Source organism: Arvicola amphibius, chromosome 4, assembly GCF_903992535.2.
Source record: "Arvicola amphibius chromosome 4, mArvAmp1.2, whole genome shotgun sequence".
NCBI lineage: Eukaryota > Metazoa > Chordata > Mammalia > Rodentia > Cricetidae > Arvicola > Arvicola amphibius.
The window spans coordinates 123,830,070-123,854,652 of record NC_052050.1 but is presented as its reverse complement, the minus strand read 5'-3'; the positions used below and the strand labels follow the sequence as shown (position 1 = coordinate 123,854,652).

Sequence of the window (24,583 nt, the reverse complement as noted above, 5' to 3'; positions counted from 1 at the left end):
ACATTTGAATCCCTGGATCCTTGACTCAGACTGCTGCTGAAAAGCTCAGTGTTGGCTTCCTGGTTGGTGGGCTCTGCTCTCTAGGTCCTAGTTTTGGGAGGCAACCCTGTACTCTACCGCCATCCATCAAATCCCAGAGACCCCAGAGCAGCCTCCTTATACACACAAACATCTCCCACCACATCTTGTACCACCAGAGCCTTGGACTACCCCTAGAGAGGTAAGTGCCTGGCTTCCTTGTTGGAGGGTTCTACTCCCTAGGCCTTAGCCCTGGGAAACACATTTCGTGTTCCACCCCCACCCACCAAACCCCCGAGATCCGGAGCAGCATCCTCGTGAGTGCAACCATTCCTATTCTGTGACCAGTGTGTGACCGCAGATGTATTTGTCCAGATCCCCTGGAAAGTGCTGTGACCCTGCCTACAAAAGAGGAATCCCAGAACTTACCAGCATCCAGTAGAGGCACAGACCTGCCTGCACCAGGAAGAAGAGCAACAACCTAAGCCAGAGGCTGCACTTTTACTAATTGAAGGAAAAGGGACATCCTGAAGCATAGGTCCCACCTGCACCCACAGGAAGAAAAGATAGGAAGATGACAGTGTAATAACACATCCAACAACATAAAAAGCAATATGGTACCACCAGAACTTAATAACTTAATGGTCCTACAACAGGAAGACCTGAACATCCTAACCAAGAAGAAGCAAATAAACAAATAAAAAGACTTTAAACATAGCTTTATAAAGATGGCAGACACCCTTAAAGAGGAAATAAAAAACTCGAAAAACCAAAAAAAAAAAAAAATTCCCTTAAAGAAATGGAAGAAAAGCCGGGCGGTGGTGGCGCACGCCTTTAATCCCAGCACTCGGGAGGCAGAGGCAGGCAGATCTCTGTGAGTTCGAGACCAGCCTGGTCTACAAGAGCTAGTTCTAGGACAGGCTCCAAAGCCACAGAGAAACCCTGTCTCGAAAAACCAGAAAAAAAAAAGAAATGGAAGAAAGAAATTGGAAGAAATCAATAAATTTCTTAAAGAAAGTCAAGACAACCAAGAAAAAAAAATTAAACAGGTAAAGCAAATGGCTCAAATAGTTCAATGCTTGAAAACCTTTTAAACTCTTGAAATAGAGTTTAAAAAGACAGCAAAAACTGAGGAAATTCTGGAAATGGAAACTCTGGGTAAATGACCAGGAACTACAGATGCAAGGATAACCAAACTGATTACAAGAGATGGAAGAAATCAACTCAGGAGTTGAAGATACAATAGAGGAAATAGATTCATCATTCAAAGAAAATGTTAAATCTAACAAATCCTTAACACAAAACATCTAAGAAATCTGGGACACCAAGAAAAACAAAATTGAAGAATAATAGGGATAGAAAAGGAAGAACTCCAACTCAAAGGCACAGAAAATGTATTCAACAAAAATCATAGAAGAAAACTTCCACAAACTAATGAAGGATATGCCTATGAAGATACAAGAAGCTTATAGAATGCCAAATAGACTATAACATGCCATATAATAATCAAAATACTAAATATACACAATAAAGAAAGAATATAAAGAGTTCCAAAGGAAAAAGACCAAGTAACAAAATAGGGGCAGATCCATCAGAATTACAACAGAATTCTCAATGGAAACCCTGAAAGCCAAAAGGCCCTGGACAGATGATCTGTAGATGTGAAGAGAACATGTAATCAAGCCTGGACTAATTAACCCAGCAAAGCTTTTAATGACCATTGATGGAGAAAACAAAACCAGATTTAAACAACATTTATCCTCAAATTTAGTCTTATGGGAAATACTAAAAGGAAAATTACAACCCCCCCCCCAATTGCAACCATGAAAACACAGGCAAAAGGTAACCTCACACCTCATACCAGCCAAACCCCCCAAAGGGAAACACACAAGCACTACCATGAAAAAAAATCTAGCAGGAATAAACAATCACTGGTGATTAATATCTCCTAATATCAATGGACTAAATTCACATACAAAAAGACACACATTAAGAGAATGTATACGAAAACAGGATTCATCTTTCTGCTGCATAAAAGATAAACAATTCAACTTCAAAGATAGACATTACTTGAGTAAAGGGCTGAGAAAACATTTTCTAGTCAAATGGACTTAAGAAACAAACAAGTGCAGGTATCCTAATATCTAACAAAAAACACTTCAAACTAAAATCAATCAAAAGAGATGAAGAAAAATACTTCTTACCCATCACAGAAAAAATCAATCAAGATGAAGTCTTAATTCTGAATGTCTATGCCCAAAACATAAGAGAACCCACATATGTAAAAGAAACATTACACATTACTAAGGGATAAATGATACATCAAACCCCACACACTAATAGCATGAGATTTTAACACCTCCCTCTCACCAATGGATAGGTCACCCAAACAGAAACTTAACAGAGAAATAAGAGAACTAAAAGACATCATGACTCAAATGGACTTAATAGACATCTAAAGGATATCTCACCAAACACACACATACACACACACACACACACACACACACACACACACACACACAAATAACTGATCAGCACCTTTTGGAATAGTCTCTAAAATTAACCACATACTCAGTCACAAAGCAAACCCTAACAGATACAAAAAAAAATTGGAATAACTCCCTGTATCTTATTGGACTACTATGACTTAAAGTTAGAATTCAGCAACAACACTAATTGCAGATAGCCTACAAACTCATGGAACTTGAACAGTGCTCAACTGAATCAACCCCGGGTGAAGGAAGAACTAAGGAAAGAAATACAGACTACCAAGAATTTAATGAAAAATGAATACATAACACACCCAAACCTATGGGACACTGTGAAGGCAGTGCCAAGAGGAAAGTTCATAGCATGAAGAGCCTAAAGAAAATGGAGAAAATTCACACAGAAAATTAACTGCACACCTAAAAATTCTACCACAAAAGAAGCAGACTCATCCAAGAGGAGTAGACTACAGGAAATAATCAAAATGAGGGCTGAAATAAATAAAATAGGAACAAAGAAAACAATACAAAGAATCAGTGAAACAAAGAGTTGTTTGTTTCATACTATCAACAAGATAGACAAACCCTTAACCAAACAAATCAGAGAGAAAATACCCGAATGATAAAAATCAGAAATGAAAATATGTATATAAAAATAGACACTGAGAAAATTAAAAAATAAAACATTAGGTCATACTCAGAAAGCCTGTACTCCAAAAAAAATTGGAAAATTTAAAAGAAATGGATAATGTTCTGGATAGGTACCATATACCAAAATTGAATCAAGACCAGATGCACAATTAAAATAGACATATAACCCACAAAAAAATAGAAGCAATCATCAAAAGCTTTCCAACCAAAAAAAGCCCAGGACTCAATGGTTTTAGCAAAGAATTCTACCAGAACTTCAAAGAAGAGCTTTTACCTAAACTCCTCAAACTATTTCACATAATAGAAACAGAAGGAATGTTCTTAAACTCATTTTACGAGGCTACTGTTATCTTGATACCAAAACCACACAAAGTCTCAACCAAGAAAGCAAATTTCATACCAATCTCCCTTATGAACATTGATGCAAAAATATGCAAGAAAATACTGGCAAACCAAATCCAAAAGCGCATAAAAAAAATCATCTATCATGATCAAGTTGGCTTCATCCCAGAGAAGCAGGAATGCTTCAACATATGCAAATCAGTCAACGTAACACATTATATAAATAAACTGAAAGAAAAGCAAGCCACATGATCATCTCATTCGATGCTGGAAAAGCCATTGACAAAATCTAATGCGTCTTCATGATAAAAGTCTTGGAGAGACCATGCTTACAAGGAACATATCTAAACATAATAAAAGCAATATATATATAGCAAGCTGTCAGCCAGCATTAAATTAAATGGAGAGAAACACAAAGCTTAGATGACCCTCAGCTAAAGAATGGATAAAGAAAATGTGGTATATTTACAAAATGAATTACTAGTGAGCAGTAAAAGACAATGACATCTTGAAATTTGCATGCATGTGTATGGAACTAGAAAAAACATCTTAAATGGGGTAACCCAGACTTATAAAGACAAACATGGTATGTACTCACTTGTAAGTGGATATTAGACATAAAGCAAAGTATAACCAGCCTATAGTCCATAATCTCAGAGAAGCTAGGTAACATGGATCTTCCTAGGAAGATAGCCAAGATCTCCTGAGAAAATTGGCCGTGGTGGGGGAAAAGAGAGGATGGAAAGGGAGGAGGTGTAAACAGGTGAGGGAAAAGGAGAACACGAGGATAGGATGATGGAGATGGGGGCAGGACAGAAATTGAGAGAAGGAAAGATATTTTGATTGAGGGAGCCATTATGGGACTAGCGAAAAACCTGGCACTAGGGAAATTCACATGAATCAACAAGAATGACACCAGCTAAGACCCTAAGCAATACTGGAGAGGACTCCTGAACTGGCCTTGCCCTGCAGTCAGATTGAAGATTATCTTAATTGTCTTCATAGAACCTTCATCAGCAACTCATGGAAGCAGAAGCAGAGATACACAGCTAAACACTGGACTGAAATTCTTGAGACTAGACCAAGAGAAAGAGGAGTGATAATAAAGCAAAGGGGTCAAGACCATATTGGCAATACCCACAGAAATAGTTGACCTGAGCTATTGGGAGCTCATTGAATGAACCTGCATAGGACCAAGCTAAGCCTACTGAATGTGGATGACAGTTGTGTGGCTTGGGCAGACTGTGTGGCTACTTGGCAGTGGGATCAGTATTTATGCCTACTGCTTGAACTGGTATTTGGAACCTATTCTTTTTGGAGGTATACCTTTATTAACCTAGATATGGTGTGGGTGTGGGAGGGTTCAGTGCTGCATCAAAATGATGTGTCAGACTTTGTTGACTCTACTTACCCTCTCTGGGTAGTGAATGGGAGACTGGGGTGGGGCATAATTAAGGTAGCAGGAGGTGGAGAGGGAGTTGAAACTGGGCTAGGCATGTAAAGTGAGAAAATATTGCTTAAAATAAATTTAATTTAAAATAAGATAGAAAATCGGCACCATTTTAAAGTGCAAATTTATTAGTTTCTTATGTCATATTTCTGCCACAAATTTCCTTATGGAAAACTGCATATATATTGAGAAAAATCTACCCACATTGTCAAAGCCCATGGTAATGATACGGTTAACCAATTCCTATGGTGATAATTATAAAAAATATATGCCCCAAGCTTTTGTATCACTGAGATCATTTCCCTAAAGTACTGTTGGTTAACAACTTTAAAATTTGACTAAACACTGAATAATATGCTACACCAAATAATCTTTCACTAATGAATTGAACAAGATGAGTCAATTGGCCTTCTACAAATCTAATTTCTATAATTCTATAAATTCAATACAGTGTATCCGAACCCTCAAAGGTAATGCGGTGTTAAATCAATACAAATGAACTATAATGAGAATGGAGCATTTCCTTTATTGTGTGCATAAGAGAAACTTTCTAGAGGTGATTGTAGTGAGGATATAGAAGGTTATTAAATGCAGCTAATGCCTCTTTTCCCCATGGCAAAGGTTTTAGTAGCATAAGTTTATGAGCCCCTTTATTCCCCCATCCACATATGCCATTTTTTAATTGCTTTTCTGGATGATGCCCAGGAATTTTGAATGTTTTCAGAGGTTATTCAACACAGCTCTTAAAGTTAACGGTTTGTAATTTTGAGGTCAAAAATGCATGCAGTTTTTAAGCATACTCACCATTTATAAACCACAGCTTTTAAAGAAAATAGAAAGACAATTTTGCTCTCTCTGCATTCGTCAAGAATCAACTTTGGCTTGATCTAAATATTTGAAAACTTAATCAGAAGATTCTAATTTATAATACATATAATGTGATCTTTCTTTAGTTTGATGAACTGGTTACTTGTAAATTGAAACACATAAGAAGAAAAAAAATTAAATAGTGGTTAAACAGCATGCATAACAAATGTTTTATGACTATTTTCCCAAAAATTTTGTTCTAAAACAACATTGTAAGAACCACCAAAATAGTTTAATAATATCTCAGTGTATCTTATAAGGAAGATTGCACAAATTTATTTTTAAAAATTGGCTTTAAAATTATTTTAGTAGCTGTAGAGATGATACCCTAATTAATAATAATTTCTACTCTTTCAAAGGACTCAAGTTCAGTTCCCAGTACCTACTTAAGGCAACTAACAATATTCTGAAATATCAGTATTAATTTCCAGGGAATCTTCTGTGTTCTGTTGCCTTCTTTAGACACCCACACATAAAAGCATACAAGAAAAGAAAACACATAAAATCTTAAAAAATATTTTCCCGATTTTGGGTATTATCCAGTAATAGATACTAGTAACTCATGAGAACAAAGTCCATGGCTACAATTCTGTATTGCTGTGTACATTATGAAATAAGTGAATTTAAAAATAAAACTTTTGGATATATACATATCAATAAAGTAATATAGTCTTCACATATATACATATATTACAGTGGAATTTCATTATAATTTTAATAAAAACAAAATACATTTACTATATAAGCTATCTATGAAAAATTACTATTAGAAGAATTTTTGGTGGTATGATGCCAAAATTAATAATAATTAAATAATATCCTAATTAAATGTTTCAAAATTTGATTTGGAAATAAACTTTTGGTCACATAAAGATAACTGTTAGTGTTTCTTCTTGGCCAATTAATTGCTATATATGTGGTTAATTTATGACGGCATAAAATAGTTTTCTTTATTTTTCAAGAAAAGTAATAATTTCTAACTTTACTTCATTGTAAAGATTTACATGGACACAACAGTACACTGCAAAAACAAAAATCATAAATCAAAAAGCTCATTAAAAATCATAATTAGAGCTCAAATAGCTAGTATAATTATTAGTTTTGGATTATCATTAATGTATTTATTATTTATCTATTAAACTAAAACACCATGATTTTTAAAACCCTAAGTGATATTCCTTACTATGTTCTTAGTTATTTTTATAGAATTATTTTATTATGGAAACTTGTATTTATACTATAATGTTATTTTGAAATGACACATAAGCTATTATTTGCTGCTGAAGTAAAACAATTGACACACATGGTATTTAAATTAAATGGATGATATTAATTTAGACATATCCCCCAGTAGTTGAAAAGAAAACAAATTCCTCATTTTAATTATTTTAAAAACTTTTAGAGACTACAAGTGCATCCAAAAACAGATTTAATGGATAACTCACAGATTCATCTTTACATACTTCATCAGGAAAACACATGTTGACAAATGATTGCAAGACAGTTTTACTTCATTTAAATCTTAAATCTGCTCCTAAACTTTGTTACTACTAAAGATCTGAGTTTTCTTGTTGTCTTGCTAACTTGGGGTTTTGGTTAAATATTTTTCAGAAAGCATAAGAAGAACATCTACACTGACAACCGTTATTCTTCAAACCAAGGCTAATATCTCTAAATTGAGATTGAAGTTGCCTTTGTTAAGTGCTTAATGGGTAGAAATCAGAAACAAAGAAACCCTTGTGAAGTGTATTCACAAGCTCACTGCTGGTGTTTATGAGCTGCATGTAGTTTGTTATTGCTCTAAAAGACAGACATGAGATAAACAATCTGTTAAAATAATCATCTAAATTTTGTAGGAAAATTTACATAATATTACATGGTAACTTCTTTTTAAATCTTATTCATTTTGATTGCTAAGATTATTGTTTGAGTCAATTACATTTGTTTAAGACTAAACTAATGGAATGTTTTGGAAGAACAAATAAGCTGATGTCCCCTTCAAATGATACTATTAAAATATTCAACATTATTTTTATTTCAAAATTATTTGTTAACTCATTTACTTAAAATCTTTTATTTTTTATTTGAGATTTTCATTATAATTTATTTATTATACATTATAATTATATAGACATATGTCGTATGGAAATGTATGCAATGGTTGTGATTAAAGTCAACTTAAAGCAATTTTTAACCTGACAGAATATAATATAATATAATTTAAAAGATCATCATAATAAAGTTGCTATTATTCAAAACCCAGGCAAAGAAGGGGAAGACACATTTTGTTCTTTCTTGTAATCTGTTGTCGCTGAGAAGTCCATGGGTGTTCTATGTTTGTACATCCTGGGAAAGCAGAAAAGCCTAACACCTTCCTGGAAAGTTTTACTCGACACTTCTCTACACTCCATGTTGTTAAGCAAAATATTCCTCTTATATACATTCATATACACAAAACAAAAATTATGACATTGACTTAATTAATTAATTAATGCAGCACTTTTGAAACACACTGGTAGTTTGCTGTTTACATAGTAACATTAAGCAGTACTCTGTAATGCCAAGCTTTTCAGGAGCCTGACCTGTTAACCTCCTGTTTGGTCTTTCTTTCACTGGATAATTCCATAATTCAAAGATAATGTAATGTTCATTGATTAAGTAACATTTGGTTAAAAAGTTAGATATAATTATAAAATTCAAGAATTAAAGCAGCATTTTCCATCAGGAAGTAAATTATTATGTTTTAAATTTTAATGTAGGCTATTATTATACAAGTGGGATTGGAAGCCAATTTTGCCTACCTCCGTTCCTACAGTGTTCAAAGACATACTTTGTGGACTCGCAAACTTCAGAGTACAAGAAATTATTATGTAAGTCTTAGAAGGAAACACCTCAAAGGAACTATTTCACCAAAAATTTGGTTTCTTAAAATTTAAAACAAGTGCTTAGCTTAAAACTTGTAAGGAAACCATATGCATTTTGAGATCGATTACAATGTTTTTTTTCTCCACTTAGTAGCTTCACATATACTTGTGTGATTGTGAATTCTACAACTCTGTGTTCCTGTTTCATATCAGTTTCAAAGACGGGTCTTTACGAAAACACTTCTTGACAAGGTTTGGGAATTAAAGAAATTTAAGCAAGGAATATGAAGTCACATAAAAATAATAAGACAGAAATCATAGAAATATCAGGAAGGCTTCCAGTGACTGAAATATTGAAATTCGCAGACTATTATTTCCCAAAACTTTTATGCCCAATGAAAACTGGGGGAGAAGGTAACAAAAGACTTTATTAACATGCTACAGAGGGTAACTCACACAGTCAACTCTGAGACATCTAATCATTAGCATTCTGTTTTCTTGGTAGTGAAGCTCCCCAAGTCTGTACTCTAGGTTAGGGACACTGAAGACCACCCTTCTCTAGGTGACCTCATAGTTAAGAAGGAAGGAGCAGAAGTACCTTTATGTATCCCGACCACCCATCAGGATGGCAATGGGCTGTCTTAATTACAAATGAACCAAGCAAACACCTCTTGAGTTAGGACATTGCAACTCTGCTTGTCAAATCTCCAAACAAGGTGGAAATGGGCCTGCATTTTTTGGCCTCCACATGTCTGCAGTGGCATTTGTTAAAACTTATATTGATTTTATTACACTTAAACCTTCCAACCACAATCTTTGATCATTCCACTCATCCTTATCCATTAATCAAGAGGGATCCAAATCATTTTGAATGTGTCTCTATGGTTACTTATGTCTTATGTATTTTCTGCCTACTAGAATAAATATAAAATTCCTTTAACTCTAAAACTGGAATAAATTTTAGAATATATTGTTAAATAAAAGGTTATATTTTTCCATAGGGAACTTATAATACACAGGTAAAGGCATGCAGTTCTGATGACCAAAGAGAAGAAAATATATCATTGTCTAAGAATAACAATAAATTGTATAAAGCATAAAGTAGTCTGGTGAAGCATTATGGGAAAGTTACTCATGTATTAAGGTAAGAAAATATTACATACAATAATAGCAAACAGTCCCAATATAAATAATAAACTTTGGACTGCTTCAAGATGGAGGAAAATTTGTGGTAAGTGAAAGAAGACCTTGTAACTAAAGCATGTAAGACAATAGAAACATTGGCATGTAAAGGCCTAGTCAGTAGGTCTTTCAATATTATAGATTTAATCCTTTCATGAATAGTAATAGACTATCCACTGAGAGTCAGAATTCTTAAGCATTAAATAAAAGAATAATATGATCTTGCTGTTATAGAACTGAATGTGATAGATAACTACTGATTCACGGCACAATAAGAGTAATTTAACATCAGGAAAGTTATCAACAAGGGTCCTGTGGAAAGATGAAGTTTGAGATGAAAAGCAAATAATGAGTAGGTAACAGAATGGGGCAAGATATTACACTCCAGGTTGATAAACAAATTCATGGTAAATGATCTTTGCTGATAGTTCTGCTCATAGTGTACCTTGCCAGTAATTAGATGATGTACAAGAATACATAGGGGAAAGATATGACAAAATTATTACCCTATTCCAGGTGAAACATAACAACTGCAAAGTGATGATGACAGTGTGGTACATAGAGCTGGGTAATTCTAAGGGATCCTCATTAAACAACATGGTTAATAATGTGATTTCCTGTACTAGCATTGTATTTGAGGAGTAATCTGAGGAAATTATGACTTCATATGTTGAATTAGACATCCATTCAGAGACTTCAAGTTCTTGTCAAATAGGTCTTTCACTTCCTTGGTTAGAGTTACCCCAAGATATTTTATGCTATTTGTGGCTATCGTGAAAGGTGTCGCTTCTCTGATTTCCTTCTCTGCTTCCTTATCCTTTGTATATAGGAGGGCAATTGATTTTTTGGAGTTGATCTTGTTTCCGGCCACATTACTAAAGGAGTTTATCAGCTGTAGGAGTTCTTTGGTGGAGTTTTTGGTGTCGCTTATGTACACTATCATATCATCTGCATTCAGTATGAGACATCAAAAAGGGAATTTCACCTTTATAATTGTACAAATGATAATGCTATTGTGTACTTGGAAATAACCATTGCTTAAATGATGTAAAGTGGGATTTGGTGGGGTTCTACTTAGTGACATAGTTCACTGAGAAATGGAATGTTCATGAGGCTCTACTGGGAAGTGGGTCTAACAAAAACACTGAAAATACGACACTCTACTCACCATGTCATTTTAAAGACTCCACAGTATTAACTGTGAGATTATTTGTGAATATACGAAAACTGGTTCAGCTTTGGGAATAGAATGAAAAATTATGTACACAAGTTGTTCAGTAACCAAGATTTGACAGTACTGAAGCTTTATTTAAGGCTGTACTTCTTTCATAATGATTACTGACTTTCCTTCTCTAATTATTACATGGATGTGTTATATTAACTCTCTTACATATTTAAAACTCAAAACCAAGTTTAGCATATCAATACGGTTGGTAGCAAGTATTTGGTTGAAAGGGAAACCCCAGCCCCCTGAGCCCCTTTATCCAAGAAATCTGGGATGTTTGGGTGGAAGCATCACCCTAGCCCCTGGCATCTATTTCAAGCCCCCTCCCCTGGGAGTTAGTTGCCTTGGTCTGAACTCCATCTCCAGGAAAGTCCACCAAGCAGTGACCCCTCCCCAGGGAGGGTCAGGACTCCTACAGGCTATCTAGGCTTCCACCCAGAGAATGAACATGTGGTCTCCAGATTTCACTTTCTCTCCCTTTCTCCCTCTCTTTCTTACCATGCTTTTTCCAGGCCACCCGGGAGTACTGCATTAAATATGGGCATCTCTTATTGGTCTAATTTGGTCTGATTAGAATTATTTGTGTCAGTGGAGAGGCTCTTCTTAAGAAATATTCCCAACAGTAAGTAAATAATCAAAGAAAAGGTCAATAGGTATTTCAAATGACAGAACTGGAAAATTCAATTAAGTAAATCAAATATTCATTTGATAAATAACAGAAGACATGTCTCCATCTGTTTACTCTAAAGTCAAAGAAAAAACTAGAATTAGTTTTGTGGTCCATAGCCTGTCACTACCACATTAATTTGAGTGACCTACTAGTATTCTGCATTTCAAGAGGACTCTTGCCCCATATTTACAATCTTAAAAGGGCCTTGACCTTTACTGTCATAGGATTGTAAACACTATAAATCTTCCTTTTTTTAATTTTGCTTTTCTTGGTCTCCATGAATATAGATAATAGGGAGGAAGCAATAAAGACTTGTGTTAGAAGATATTGAAATCCACAGAGAGGACCAAGAGGTGAATGATCACCCACCCAGATGGACACCCCACTCTCTAGGCCTTTGATATAGGGGCAAAACTCCAAGACCTTCCCCCACCTTACTCAGCTTCTCTAGTAAGCCAACTGGCAAGCATCCTGCAAGTGGACTGCTACAATACCCTAATCCCATTGATTGGACCATGTAAGCTACCAGCCCACTCTACCTGCAAATATTCATCTCCCCTATGACCTCAGAGAACTCTGAAGCACAGACTGCAACTGCACAGAGAGGACTAAGAGGTACGCTATCACCCACCCAGCTGAAAACCCCACTCTGTAGGCTCTGGCTATCAGACCCAAACTCATGGCCCCTCTCCTACCTACTCCAGCTTCTCTAGCCAGCCAGCAGGCAAGCTTCCTGAATGTAGGCTGCTCCCACACCACCAACCCATCAATTTGATCCTGTAAGCTGCCTATACCCCTAGACCTCAGAGGAATTCTGAAGCATAGGCTGTGACTGCAGAGAGCAGAACAAGACCATGGACCAAGAGAGTGAACCAAGAGAGACCTCATGCTTCCAGACACACAGACAGCAACAGTCCAGATCAGACCAAGAACAGTTCCTAAACACATAGAAAGCAACTGCAAAGATTGGACAAAGGGGAACAGACACTGCTGGCCAATTTGAGGAAGAGGTGGGTAGGCACCAATGTAAGAATTCATTAACACAACCTAAAAAGCAATATGGTAACAGCAGAACCCAGCTGTCATACAACAGGAAGACTTAATCATCCTAACCAAGAAGAAGCAGAAAAAAATGAGCTTAGATGTGACTTTATGAGTATGATGGAGACCTTTAAAGAGGAAATGAAAAATTCCCTTAAAGAAATGGAGGAAAAGGCAAAAAAAAGAAGAAATAAAAAAAACACTTAAAGAAACTCAAGAAAACCAAGAAAAAAATAATCAAACATGTGAATCAAGCAGTTCAAACAGTTCAAGACTTGAAAACTGAAATAGAGGCAATAAGAAAACCCAAACCAATTGAATTCTGGAAATGGAAAATGTGGGTAATCTGGGCACACGTAACAAACAAAATACAAAAAGATAAAAGAAAGAAGCTCAGGTATGAAACTATTATAGAAGAAATAGATTCATCAGTCCAAGATTAATGGTAAATCAAACAAATTCTTAACACAAAACATGCAGGAAATCTGGGACACCATAAAAAGAACAAACCTAAGAATAATAGGAATAGAAGAAGAAGAATTCCAGCGCAAAGGTACAGAAAACATATTCAACAAAATCATTGAAGAAAACTTTCCCAACCTAAAGAAGGTACAAGAATGTTACAAAAGGTACAAGAATGGTACAAGAAGATACAGATGGTAAAAGAAGGATACAGAAAAGTACAAGAAGCTTACAGAACATCAAATAGACTAGAACAAAAAAAGACCCATCACCATATAATGATCAAAACATACAGAATAAAGAAAGACTTTTAAGAGCAACAAAGGAAAAATGCCAAGTAACATATAAAGGCAGACATATCAGAATTACACCTGACTTCTCAATGGAAACCATGAGAGCCAGAAGGTCCCGGAAAGATGTTCTCCAGACACTAAGTGACCATGGATTCAAGCCAAGACTACTACACCAAGCAAAGCTTTCAATTACCACTGATGGAGAAAACAAGATATTCCAAGACAAAACCAGATTTAAATAATACCTATCCACAAATCATGCTCTACAGAGAGCATTAGAAGGAAAACTCCAACCCAAGTAAGCTAACTGAACCCACAAAAACATAGGCAACAGATATCCTCATACCAGCAAACCCCAAAGATGGGAAACACACAAATGCTACCACAAAAAATAACAGGAATTAACAATCACTCGTCTTTAATATCTCTTAATGTCAATGGACTCAATACACCAATGAAAAGACACAGACTAAGAGAATGGATATAAAAGCAGGATTCATCCTTCTGCTACATACATGAAACACACTTCAGTCTCAAAGACAAACATTACCTTAGAGTAAAGGGTTGGGAAATTTTTTTCCAATCAAGTGGACCTACGAAATAAGCAGGTGTAGATATCCTAATATCTAACAAAATAGACTTCAAACTAAAATCAAACAAGTGATGGAGAAAGACTCTTCATACTTATTATAGGAAAAATCCATCATGATGAAGTCTCAATTCTGAACATCTTGGCCCCAAATACAAAAGTGCTCACATATGTAAAAGAAATATTACTAAAGCTTAAATCAAACATCAAACCCCACACACTAATAGTAGGAGACTAAAACACCCCACTCTCCTCAATGAACAGGTCAATCAGACAGAAACTTAACAGAGACATAAGAGTACTAATAGATGTCATGACTCAAATGGACTTAACAGACATCAACAGAACATTTTGCTCAAACACAAAAAGTATACCATCTTCTCAGTACCTCATGGAACCTTCTCTAAAATAGACCTCATATTCAGAAACAAAGCAAAACTCAACAGATACCAAAAAATTGGAATAACCCCCTGTATTTTATTGGATCACCATGGTTTAAAGTTAAAATTCAACAGTAACACTAATTGCAAAAAGCTTAAAAATCTCATGGAAACTGAATAGTGTTCAATTGAATCACTACTCAATCACAGAAGAAATAAAAAATTAAATTAAAGATTTCCTAGGATTCAATGAAAATGAACAAACAGAGTACTCAAACATATGGGACACTATGAAAGCAGTGATAAGAAGAAAGTTCATAGCACTGGTTCCTACATAAAGAAAGTGAAGAAATCTCATACTAGCAACTTAATAGCACACCTGAAAGTTCTGTAACAAAAAAAAAAAACAGACTCATCCAGGAGGAGTAGGCATCGGGAAATAATGAACTTGAGGACTGAAATCAATAAAATAGAAACAAAGCAAACAATCCAAAGAATTAATGAAACAAAGATATAATTCTTTGAGAAAATCAACAAGATATACAAATCCTTATCCAAACTAATCAAAAGGCAGAGAGAGAACATCCAAATTAACAGTATCAGAAAGGAAATGGGAGACATAGCAACAGACAGTGAGAAAATTCAGAGAAAAGTTAGGTCTGACTACAAAATCCTGTACTCCACAAAAATTGGAAAATAAAAAAAAATGGACAATTTTCTGAATAGGTATCACATGTCAAATTAAATCAAGACCAGTTGAACTACTTAAATAGACCTATAACCTACAAGGAAATAGATGTAGTCATCAAAAGTCCCCCCCCCCCCAAAAAAAAAGAAGCCCGGGGCAGAGGGTTTCAGTCCAGAATTCTACTAGAATTTCAAAGAAGCACTAATACCTATATTCCTCAAATTGTTCCATATAAAAGAAACAGAGGAACATTGCCAAACTCCTTTTATGAGGTTACAGTTACCCTGATACCAAAACCACAAAAACTCATCCAGGAAAGAAAATTACAGGCCAATCTCCTTCATGAGCATCGATGTAAAAATATTCAATTAAATACTGGCACAGCAAAACTAAGAACAGATAAATAAATACATACACCATGACCAAATTGGATTTATCCCAGAGATACAAGGATGGTTCAACATACAAAAATCCATCAAGTTAATTTACCACATAAATAAACTAAAAGAAAAAAAGCCATATAACCATCTCATTAGATGCTGAAAAAGCATTCAACAAAATCCAACACCCTTCATGATAAACTTCTTAGAGAGATTAGGGATACAAGGAACTTATCTAAATAGTAAAAGCAATGTACAGCAAGCCGACAGCCAACACCAAATTAAATGGAGAGAAACTCAAAGGAATTCCACTAAAAGCAGGAAAAAGACAAGGCTATCCACTCTTTCTATATCTCTTCAACATAGTTCTTGAAGTTCTTGTTATAGCAATAAGACAATAAAAGGAGATCAAAGGGATTCAAATTGGAAAGGAAGAAGTCAAACTCTTGCTATTTAGAGATGATATGATAGTATATATAAATGACCTCAAAAACTCTACAAGTAAACTCCTACAGCTGATAAATACCTTCAGTAATATTACAGGAAACAACATTAACTCAAAAAAATAAGTAGCCTTCCTATACACAAATGATTAAAAAGATGAGAAAGAAATCAGAGAAACACCATAATAGCCACAAATAACATAAAATATCTTGGGGTAACATTACCAAAAATGTGAAAGACCTGTTCAACAAGAATTTTAAGTATTCAAACAAACAAATTGGAAAAGAAACTAGAGAGTGGAAAGATCTATCATGCTCTTGAGTTGGTATGATCAACATAATAAAAATGGTAATCCTACCAAAAGCAATCTATAGTGAAAGACCCCCATTCAATAATAGCAGCAGTAACGCCATTTTGCAAGGCATGAAATTTTACCAGCACAAAGGACAGGGAAGATTAGTTAAAGTTCAGTTCAGAGAAACAAGGGCAATGAGGGGCCAAGCAGGATATCTGTGGTCAGACACCCGGCCATGAGCAAGGGAGCAGAAACAGCTTGTACCCTAGATAAACGAAGTTAACTTACATATCTGATTTCTTGGAAACCCCCTGAAAAGTACCCAGCTGTCCCTATTTTTAACCCGAGCCTTATTTAAATTGTCCAATCAGAACCCTGTAACTACGCTTCTCGCTTCTGTACCCGCGCTTTTGCTCCCCGACCCTATAAAAACCCACTGCTCCAGCCTAAAGGCGCGCCAGTCCTCCGAGAGACTAGGTCGCCCCAGGTACCTGTGTATCAGAATAAAGCCTCTTGCTGTTTGCATCCGAAGAGTGTTCTCGCTGTTCCTTGGGGGGGGGGTCTCCCTAGATTGAAAGATAGCCCACCCGTGGGGTCTTTCATTTGGGGGCTCGTCCGGGATTTGGAGACCCCTGCCCAGGGAGCACCGACTCACCACCGGGAGGTAAGCTGGCCAGCGATCGCTTTGTGTGACTGTCTGTACTATGTTTTTATGTTTGCGCCTGCGTCCGAACTAGTTAGCTAACTAGATCTGTATCTGGCGGACCCGCGGAGGAACTGACGAGTTCGTACTCCCGACCGCAGCCCTGGGAGACGTCCCGGGGGCATCTGGGGTCCAATTCGGGACCCGTCTGTTTTCTGTGAACCCTACCCGGATCGGACTGTTTGGAGCTCCTCCGCAGTCAGAAGGGTATGTGGTTCTTCTGGGAGTAGAGAGATCCGGACTCTCGCTATCTCCAACTCAGACTTTGCTTTCGGTTTTACGCCGAAGCCGCGCTGCGCGATTTTGGTGTTTTGTCATTGGTCTTTTTGTTCCTTTGTCTGGTATTGTCTGTGTCTGTGTTTGAAGATATGGGACAGTCCTTAACTACCCCTTTGAGTCTGACTTTACAGCACTGGAGGGACGTCCAGGACTTTGCGAACAACCAGTCCGTGGAAGTCCGGAAGAGGCGTTGGGTTACTTTCTGTTCATCTGAATGGCCCACATTTAATGTGGGCTGGCCAAGGGATGGTACATTCGACCTTAATATTATCTCGCAGGTCAAAAGCCAAAATGATGGACCCCGGCCCTCATGGGCACCCAGACCAGGTGGCCTATATCGTGACCTGGGAGGCAATGGCTTACGATCCACCACCCTGGGCTAAGCCTTTTGTCCCTCCCAAACCCCTACTTCCTCCATCTGCTCCCACCTTACCCCCTCCAGTCTCCTCCTCTCCAGCAGGACCCCCAATCCGCTCGTCTCTATATCCAACCCTTACTGACCCTTCAAAAACCAAACTTCCCCCTCCGCAGGTCCTGCCCGCAGGAGATGACTTGCTAATAGACCTCCTCACGGAGGACCCCCCTCCCTACCGAGAACAGGCCCTCCCGCCTCAGGTGGCCGACTCGACCGATGAAAACGAGGGGCCTGCCGCGCCATCTCCCGCTGCCCCGTCCCCCATGGCAGCCCGCTTAAGGGGACGGCGAGACCAGCAGCTGGCCGCGGATTCTACTTCCTCTCAGGCATTCCCTCTCCGGACCGGAGGAAATGGCCAACTACAATACTGGCCGTTCTCCTCCTCCGACCTATATAACTGGAAAAATAACAATCCCTCTTTTTCTGAAGACCCAGTTAGGCTGACTGCTCTAATTGAGTCGGTCCTGATTACTCATCAGCCCACCTGGGATGATTGCCAGCAATTACTGCAGGCCTTGCTGACTTCGGAGGAGAAGCAGAGAGTCCTCCTGGAGGCCTGAAAGGCGGTTCGGGGAGCAGACGGACGTCCCACCCAGCTGCCTAATGAGATAGACGCCGCCTTTCCCCTCAAACGTCCCAACTGGGACTTCACCACCCAGGAAGGTAGGAATCACCTAATTCTCTATCGCCAGTTGCTCATAGCGGGTCTCCATGGGGCGGGCCGACGCCCCACCAATTTGGCGAAAGTTAAACAGGTACTGCAGGGACCGGGAGAAACTCCCTCAGCGTTCTTAGAGCGACTCAAAAAAAAAGCCTATCGTAGATACACCCCTTATGACCCAGAAGATCCAGGGCAAGAAACTAGCGTAGCTATGTCTTTCATTTGGCAATCTGCTCCAGATATCAAACGCAGACTCGAGCGCCTAGAAAACTTAAGGGAGAGTTCGCTCAGGGACCGTCTTAGAAAGGAGGCAGAGGAAAGAGAGGACCGTCGCAGAAAAAAAGCTGAGAAAAAGGAAAAAGGAGAGGGACCGTAAGAGACATAAGGAGATAAGCAAACTCTTGGCCACCGTAGTTTCCAGTCAGAGACAGGGTAGACAGGAAGGAGATCGAAGGGGGCCCCAAGTGGACAAGGATCAATGCACATACTGCAAGGAGAAAGGACATTGGGTCAAAGACTGCCCCAAAAGACCGAAGGGGCCCCGGAAGCCACGACCCCAGACCTCCCTCCTAACCTTGGAAGACTAGGGGGGTCAGGGTCAGGAGCCCCCCCCTGAGCCCAGGATAACTCTTGACGTCGGGGGGCAGCCAGTCACCTTCCTGGTGGACACTGGGGCTCAACACTCTGTGTTGACCCAAAACCCCGGACCCCTGAGCGATAAATCCGCTTGGGTCCAGGGGGCTACTGGAGAAAAAAAGATATCGATGGACAACTGATCGCAAGGTACATCTGGCTACCGGTAAGGTGACTCATTCTTTTCTTCATGTCCCGGACTGTCCATACCCATTACTGGGGAGAGACTTGCTGACGACCTCCTATTAGCGGCTACCTCAGAACAGGAATGTAAGGAAGGTACCAAGGCCTTACTGTTGGCCCTGGGAGACTTGGGCTATCGAGCCTCCGCCAAAAAGGCTCAAATTTACCAAAACAGGGACTCTGTTCAGTTGGGGCGAGGAACAGCAAAAGGCATACCAGGAAATAAAGCGGGCCTTGCTCACAGCTCCCGCATTGGGACTCCCAGACCTGACTAAGCCATTCGAACTGTTTGTGGACGAAAAAGAGGGTTATGCTAAAGGGGTCCTAACTCAAAAACTGGGCCCCTGGAGGCGTCCTATAGCTTACCTCTCAAAGAAGCTCGATCCAGTAGCTTCAGGGTGGCCGCCCTGCCTGCGAATGGTAGCGGCGATTGCAGTCCTCACCAAGGACGCGGGAAAATTAACTCTGGGCCAGCCATTGACCATCCTGGCACCACATGCGGTGGAGGCCTTGGTTAAGCAGCCTCCAGACCGTTGGCTCTCTAATGCCCGCATGACTCATTACCAAGCCATGCTCCTGGATACGGACCGGGTGCACTTCGGGCCTGCGGGGACCCTGAACCCCGCAACCCTGCTCCCTTTGCCGGAGGAAAGGGAGGAACACGATTGCCTCGAGATCCTTGCGGAAATGCACGGGACCAGACCGGACCTGACGGATCAACCCCTCCAGAACGCTGACTTCACCTGGTATACAGACGGGAGCAGTTTTCTGCAGGATGGTCAGCGGAGAGCTGGGGCTGCAGTAACCACCGAGACCGAGGTAATCTGGGCAGAAGCTCTTCCAACTGGGACCTCGGCCCAGCGGGCTGAACTCATAGCGCTCACCCAGGCGCTCAGGCTGGCAGAAGAAGCCTTCCCGACTAAACACGAAACAGCCAAGATAGTGACCAAGAAGCTGCTGGAAGAGATTTTCCCCAGGTACGGCATGCCCCAGGTACTGGGAACCGATAATGGGCCCGCCTTCGTCTCCCAGGTAAGTCAGTTGGTGGCCAAGCTCTTGGGGATTAATTGGAAATTACATTGCGCTTACCGACCCCAGAGTTCAGGACAGGTAAAAAGGATAAATAGAACAATTAAGGAGACTTTGACTAAATTAACGCTTGCAACTGGCACTAGAGATTGGGTACTCCTACTACCCCTAGCCCTTTATCGTGCCCGCAACACTCCAGGACCTCATGGACTTACTCCCTTTGAGATATTATATGGGGCGCCCCCGCCCCTCATTAATTTTTTTGACTCCAATATTTCAGACTTTACTAACAGTCCCTCTCTGCAAGCTCACTTACAGGCACTCCAGGCCGTACAGAGGGAAGTTTGAAAACCACTGGCTGCCGCTTACAGAGACCAGCTGGACAGACCAGTGATACCCCACAACTACCAAATTGGTGACGCAGTCTGGGTCCGCCGGCATCAGACAAAGAACTTGGAACCCCGCTGGAAGGGACCCTACACCGTACTGCTGACCACTCCCACTGCTCTCAAGGTCGACGGCATTGCGGCTTGGGTCCACGCCTCCCACGTAAAAGCAGCCCGATCGGACGAGGAAACATCAACATCATCATGGAAGGTTCAGCGCTCTCAAAACCCCTTAAAGATAAGGCTTTCCCGTTCCTGATTATGTTGGTACTGATAACGGGAGGAGGCGAAGGCGGCGCCTCACCCCACACAGTAGGGACGAGCACATGGGACCCTCACAGCGGCAGGCACGGATGTAATACTTAATGTTACTACCCGGAGGGGGCCCAAGAACTTAGGATGCCCCGATGAAATGAAAGCTAGTCTACAAACTTTATTTCAGGCTGTGGGAGGACCAACCCCGGGCAACAACGCTGATTGGTATGCATGCCCCGGGAATTCAGGCTACAAGCGATGCGCATATAGCACGGCCCGTGAATATTATTGTGATGTTTGGGGCTGTGAGACTTCCTCTTGGGGATCGCTGGCCTCCAAATGGGGCACCCCTCGGGGACAGGACCCCCTACAGATAGCTTATTGGGACCAAATCCCATACCCAACGGGCCCAAACATACGCTTAACCTTCACCGGGTGCCAACACCAAATGCCAGCCCTGACCGGGTCTTGGGGAATTCGACGCTATGACCCCACCGGCCCCGACCATGGAGCTATAATTACCCTTAGTTATAGCTTTGCCCAAGATAATCCTTCCCCCGCAGTTGGGCCAAACCCGGTCGTGTCAGAACAGAAGCCCCCTTCTCAGCCGGCACCCCCTCCCAGACCCAGACCAGCTCCCGCCCACAATCTCTCCACCACCATGGTCCCACCCACGCACAACGACACCCCAACAGGACCAACTCCTCCGCAGGGTACAGGGGACAGACTCCTCAATCTGATCCAGGGGGGCATATTCGACCCTTAACTACACCAGCCCAAACTTAACCGAAGAATGCTGGCTATGTCTGGTTTCCAGGCCCCCATACTATGAGGGAGTGGCTATAATTGGCAATTATACCAACCAAACTGAGGCCACGACCTATTGTGCATCCCCTTCCCAACATAAACTTACCCTGTCAAAGGTGTCGGGTCGAGGGACCTGTATAGGAACGGTCCCTCAAACTCATAAGTCACTGTGCAATGGTACCCATCCACTTCAGACTAACTCCACTGGATATCTGGTGGCACCCAACGGGACCTACTGGGCATGCAGTACGGGTCTCACTCCCTGTGTTTCCCTTACGGTCCTTAATGCAGCTTCTGATTATTGCGTGTTAATAGAGCTATGGCCCAGAGTGACCTATCATACCCCTTCATATATTTATGAACAATTTGAAGAGAGGCCACGAATTAGACGAGAACCAGTGTCCCTCACACTGGCCCTTATGCTGGGAGGACTGACAGTAGGGGGAATAGCTGCGGGAGTGGGAACAGGGACCGCTGCGCTAGTTGAGACCCAACAGTTCCGACAATTACAGGCAGTCATGCACACAGATATCAAGGCCTTGAAAGAATCAGTCAGTGCCTTAAAAAAGTCCTTGACCTCCTTATCCGAAGTGGTCCTTCAGAACAGACGGGGGTTGGATGTTCTATTCCTACAGCAGGGGGGGGCTTTGCGCAGCCCTAAAAGAGGAATGTTGCTTCTATGCTGATCACACAGGTGTTGTCAGGGACAATATGGCAAAACTCAGGGAACGAATCAAGCAAAGACAGCAGTTATTTGAATCACAACAAGGTTGGTTCGAGGGTTGGTTCAATAGATCTCCATGGTTAACCACCCTAGTCTCGTCCATAATGGGACCCCTCATGATCATACTATTAATCTTGCTGTTTGGGCCTTGTATCCTCAACCGTCTGGTTCAGTTCATGAAGGACAGGATGGCAGTCATACAAGCCTTGGTCTTGACCCAACAATACCACCAACTTAAGCAATTCGACCCTGAAAATGCAGGAAACCGAGTCAGCTAAATAAAAGATTTTATTCAGTTCAAAGGAAAAGGGGGGAATGAAAGACCCCCATTCAATAATAGCAGCAGTAACGCCATTTTGCAAGGCATGAAATTTTACCAGCACAAAGGACAGGGAAGATTAGTTAAAGTTCAGTTCAGAGAAACAAGGGCAATGAGGGGCCAAGCAGGATATCTGTGGTCAGACACCCGGCCATGAGCAAGGGAGCAGAAACAGCTTGTACCCTAGATAAACGAAGTTAACTTACATATCTGATTTCTTGGAAACCCCCTGAAAAGTACCCAGCTGTCCCTATTTTTAACCCGAGCCTTATTTAAATTGTCCAATCAGAACCCTGTAACTACGCTTCTCGCTTCTGTACCCGCGCTTTTGCTCCCCGACCCTATAAAAACCCACTGCTCCAGCCTAAAGGCGCGCCAGTCCTCCGAGAGACTAGGTCGCCCCAGGTACCTGTGTATCAGAATAAAGCCTCTTGCTGTTTGCATCCGAAGAGTGTTCTCGCTGTTCCTTGGGGGGGGGGTCTCCCTAGATTGAAAGATAGCCCACCCGTGGGGTCTTTCAATAGAAGCAATACAGTTCCTGTCAAGATCCCAATACAATTCTTCACAGACCTTAAAAGAACAATACTCAATTTCATATGGAGAAACTACAAGCCCAGGATAGCCAAAACAATCCTGTGTAATAATGGAACTTCCTGAGGCATTGCCATCTCTAACATCAATCTCTATTACAGAGCTATAGTGATCATAACAGTTTTGAATTAGCATATAAACAGACAGTTTGTCCAATGGAAACAAATCAAAGCCCAGGATATTAATTGACACACCTATGAATACCTAATTTTTGACAAAGAAGCTAAAATTATACAATGGAAAAAGGAAAGCATCTTCAACATATGTTGCTGGCATAACTGGATGTCAACACATTCAAGAATGAAAATAGATCCATATCTATACCAATGCACAAAATTCAAGCCCACATGAATTAAAGACATCAATATAAGTAAGACCACGCTGAACCTGATAGAAGACTAAATGTGAAGTAGCCTTCAATGCATGGGCACAGGAGACAACTTCCTATATATAACCCCAGTAGCACAGACACTGAGAGAAAACAATTCTGAAATGAAAGACACAGTCAATAAGACAAAATGGCAACCTACTGAATGGGAAAAGATCTTCACCAATCCCACATTAGACCTGTCCACACCACATTGGGCTGCCATATGTTGTGTGGATTTAGAACTATTAGCAAAGAACACAATGATGTGTGTGAAAATAGCAGAAACCATAAAACAGTACCTGGAGGGCACTCCAATGAATACTAAAAATCTTCCCTGTTGAATTTTCCACATGCTTTATACCCCAAATACAAAAGGGAAAGAAGACAACAAAAGACTTCCTTAAAAGAGACAAAGGACAACTGAACAGTTAATTGCTTTAACACTTTGAGGCATCAAGTCATTAGCATTTTGTTCTTTAGGCAGTGGAGCTACACTAGACCAAATATCCTGAAGGCAGCCACTCCCCAGGTAACCTCATTTTACAAAAGAAGGAGCAGGAGTGTGTTAGTATATCCTGACCATCTGTCAGGATAGAATGGATCTACTTTTATGACCTATCTTAATGTCAAAAGAACTAATCACATCCTGAGTTGGGATGCAGATATAATTGTCAGCCATTTTGAGCAATCTCCAAACTCTCTGACTATCAGACAAGGTAGTGACAGGCTCACATTTTTGGGCTTCCACAAAAGTGCATTAAAAAAAATAAAATAGAAAAATTCAAAGTCAATATTTAAAGTTAGAAATATAAAGTGAGTTTGGCTTGTTGTGAAGTCAAAGTTGATGAGTAGTTCCACGGTTTCATGATTTTACATTGGTATTTATTTTTAAGAATTT

General features: G+C 40.1%; 1 protein-coding gene across 1 annotated transcript; it reads left to right on the top strand.

Moving 5' to 3' along the window:
* The first annotated feature begins 17,401 nt into the window (after positions 1–17,401).
* Positions 17,402–18,924, top strand: LOC119812805. Its single transcript, XM_038327755.1, is given in 2 exon segments — positions 17,402–17,599; positions 17,601–18,924. Coding segments are annotated over 2 exon segments (1,362 nt in total). The 3' UTR covers positions 18,765–18,924.
* Positions 18,925–24,583: the final 5,659 nt, after the last annotated feature.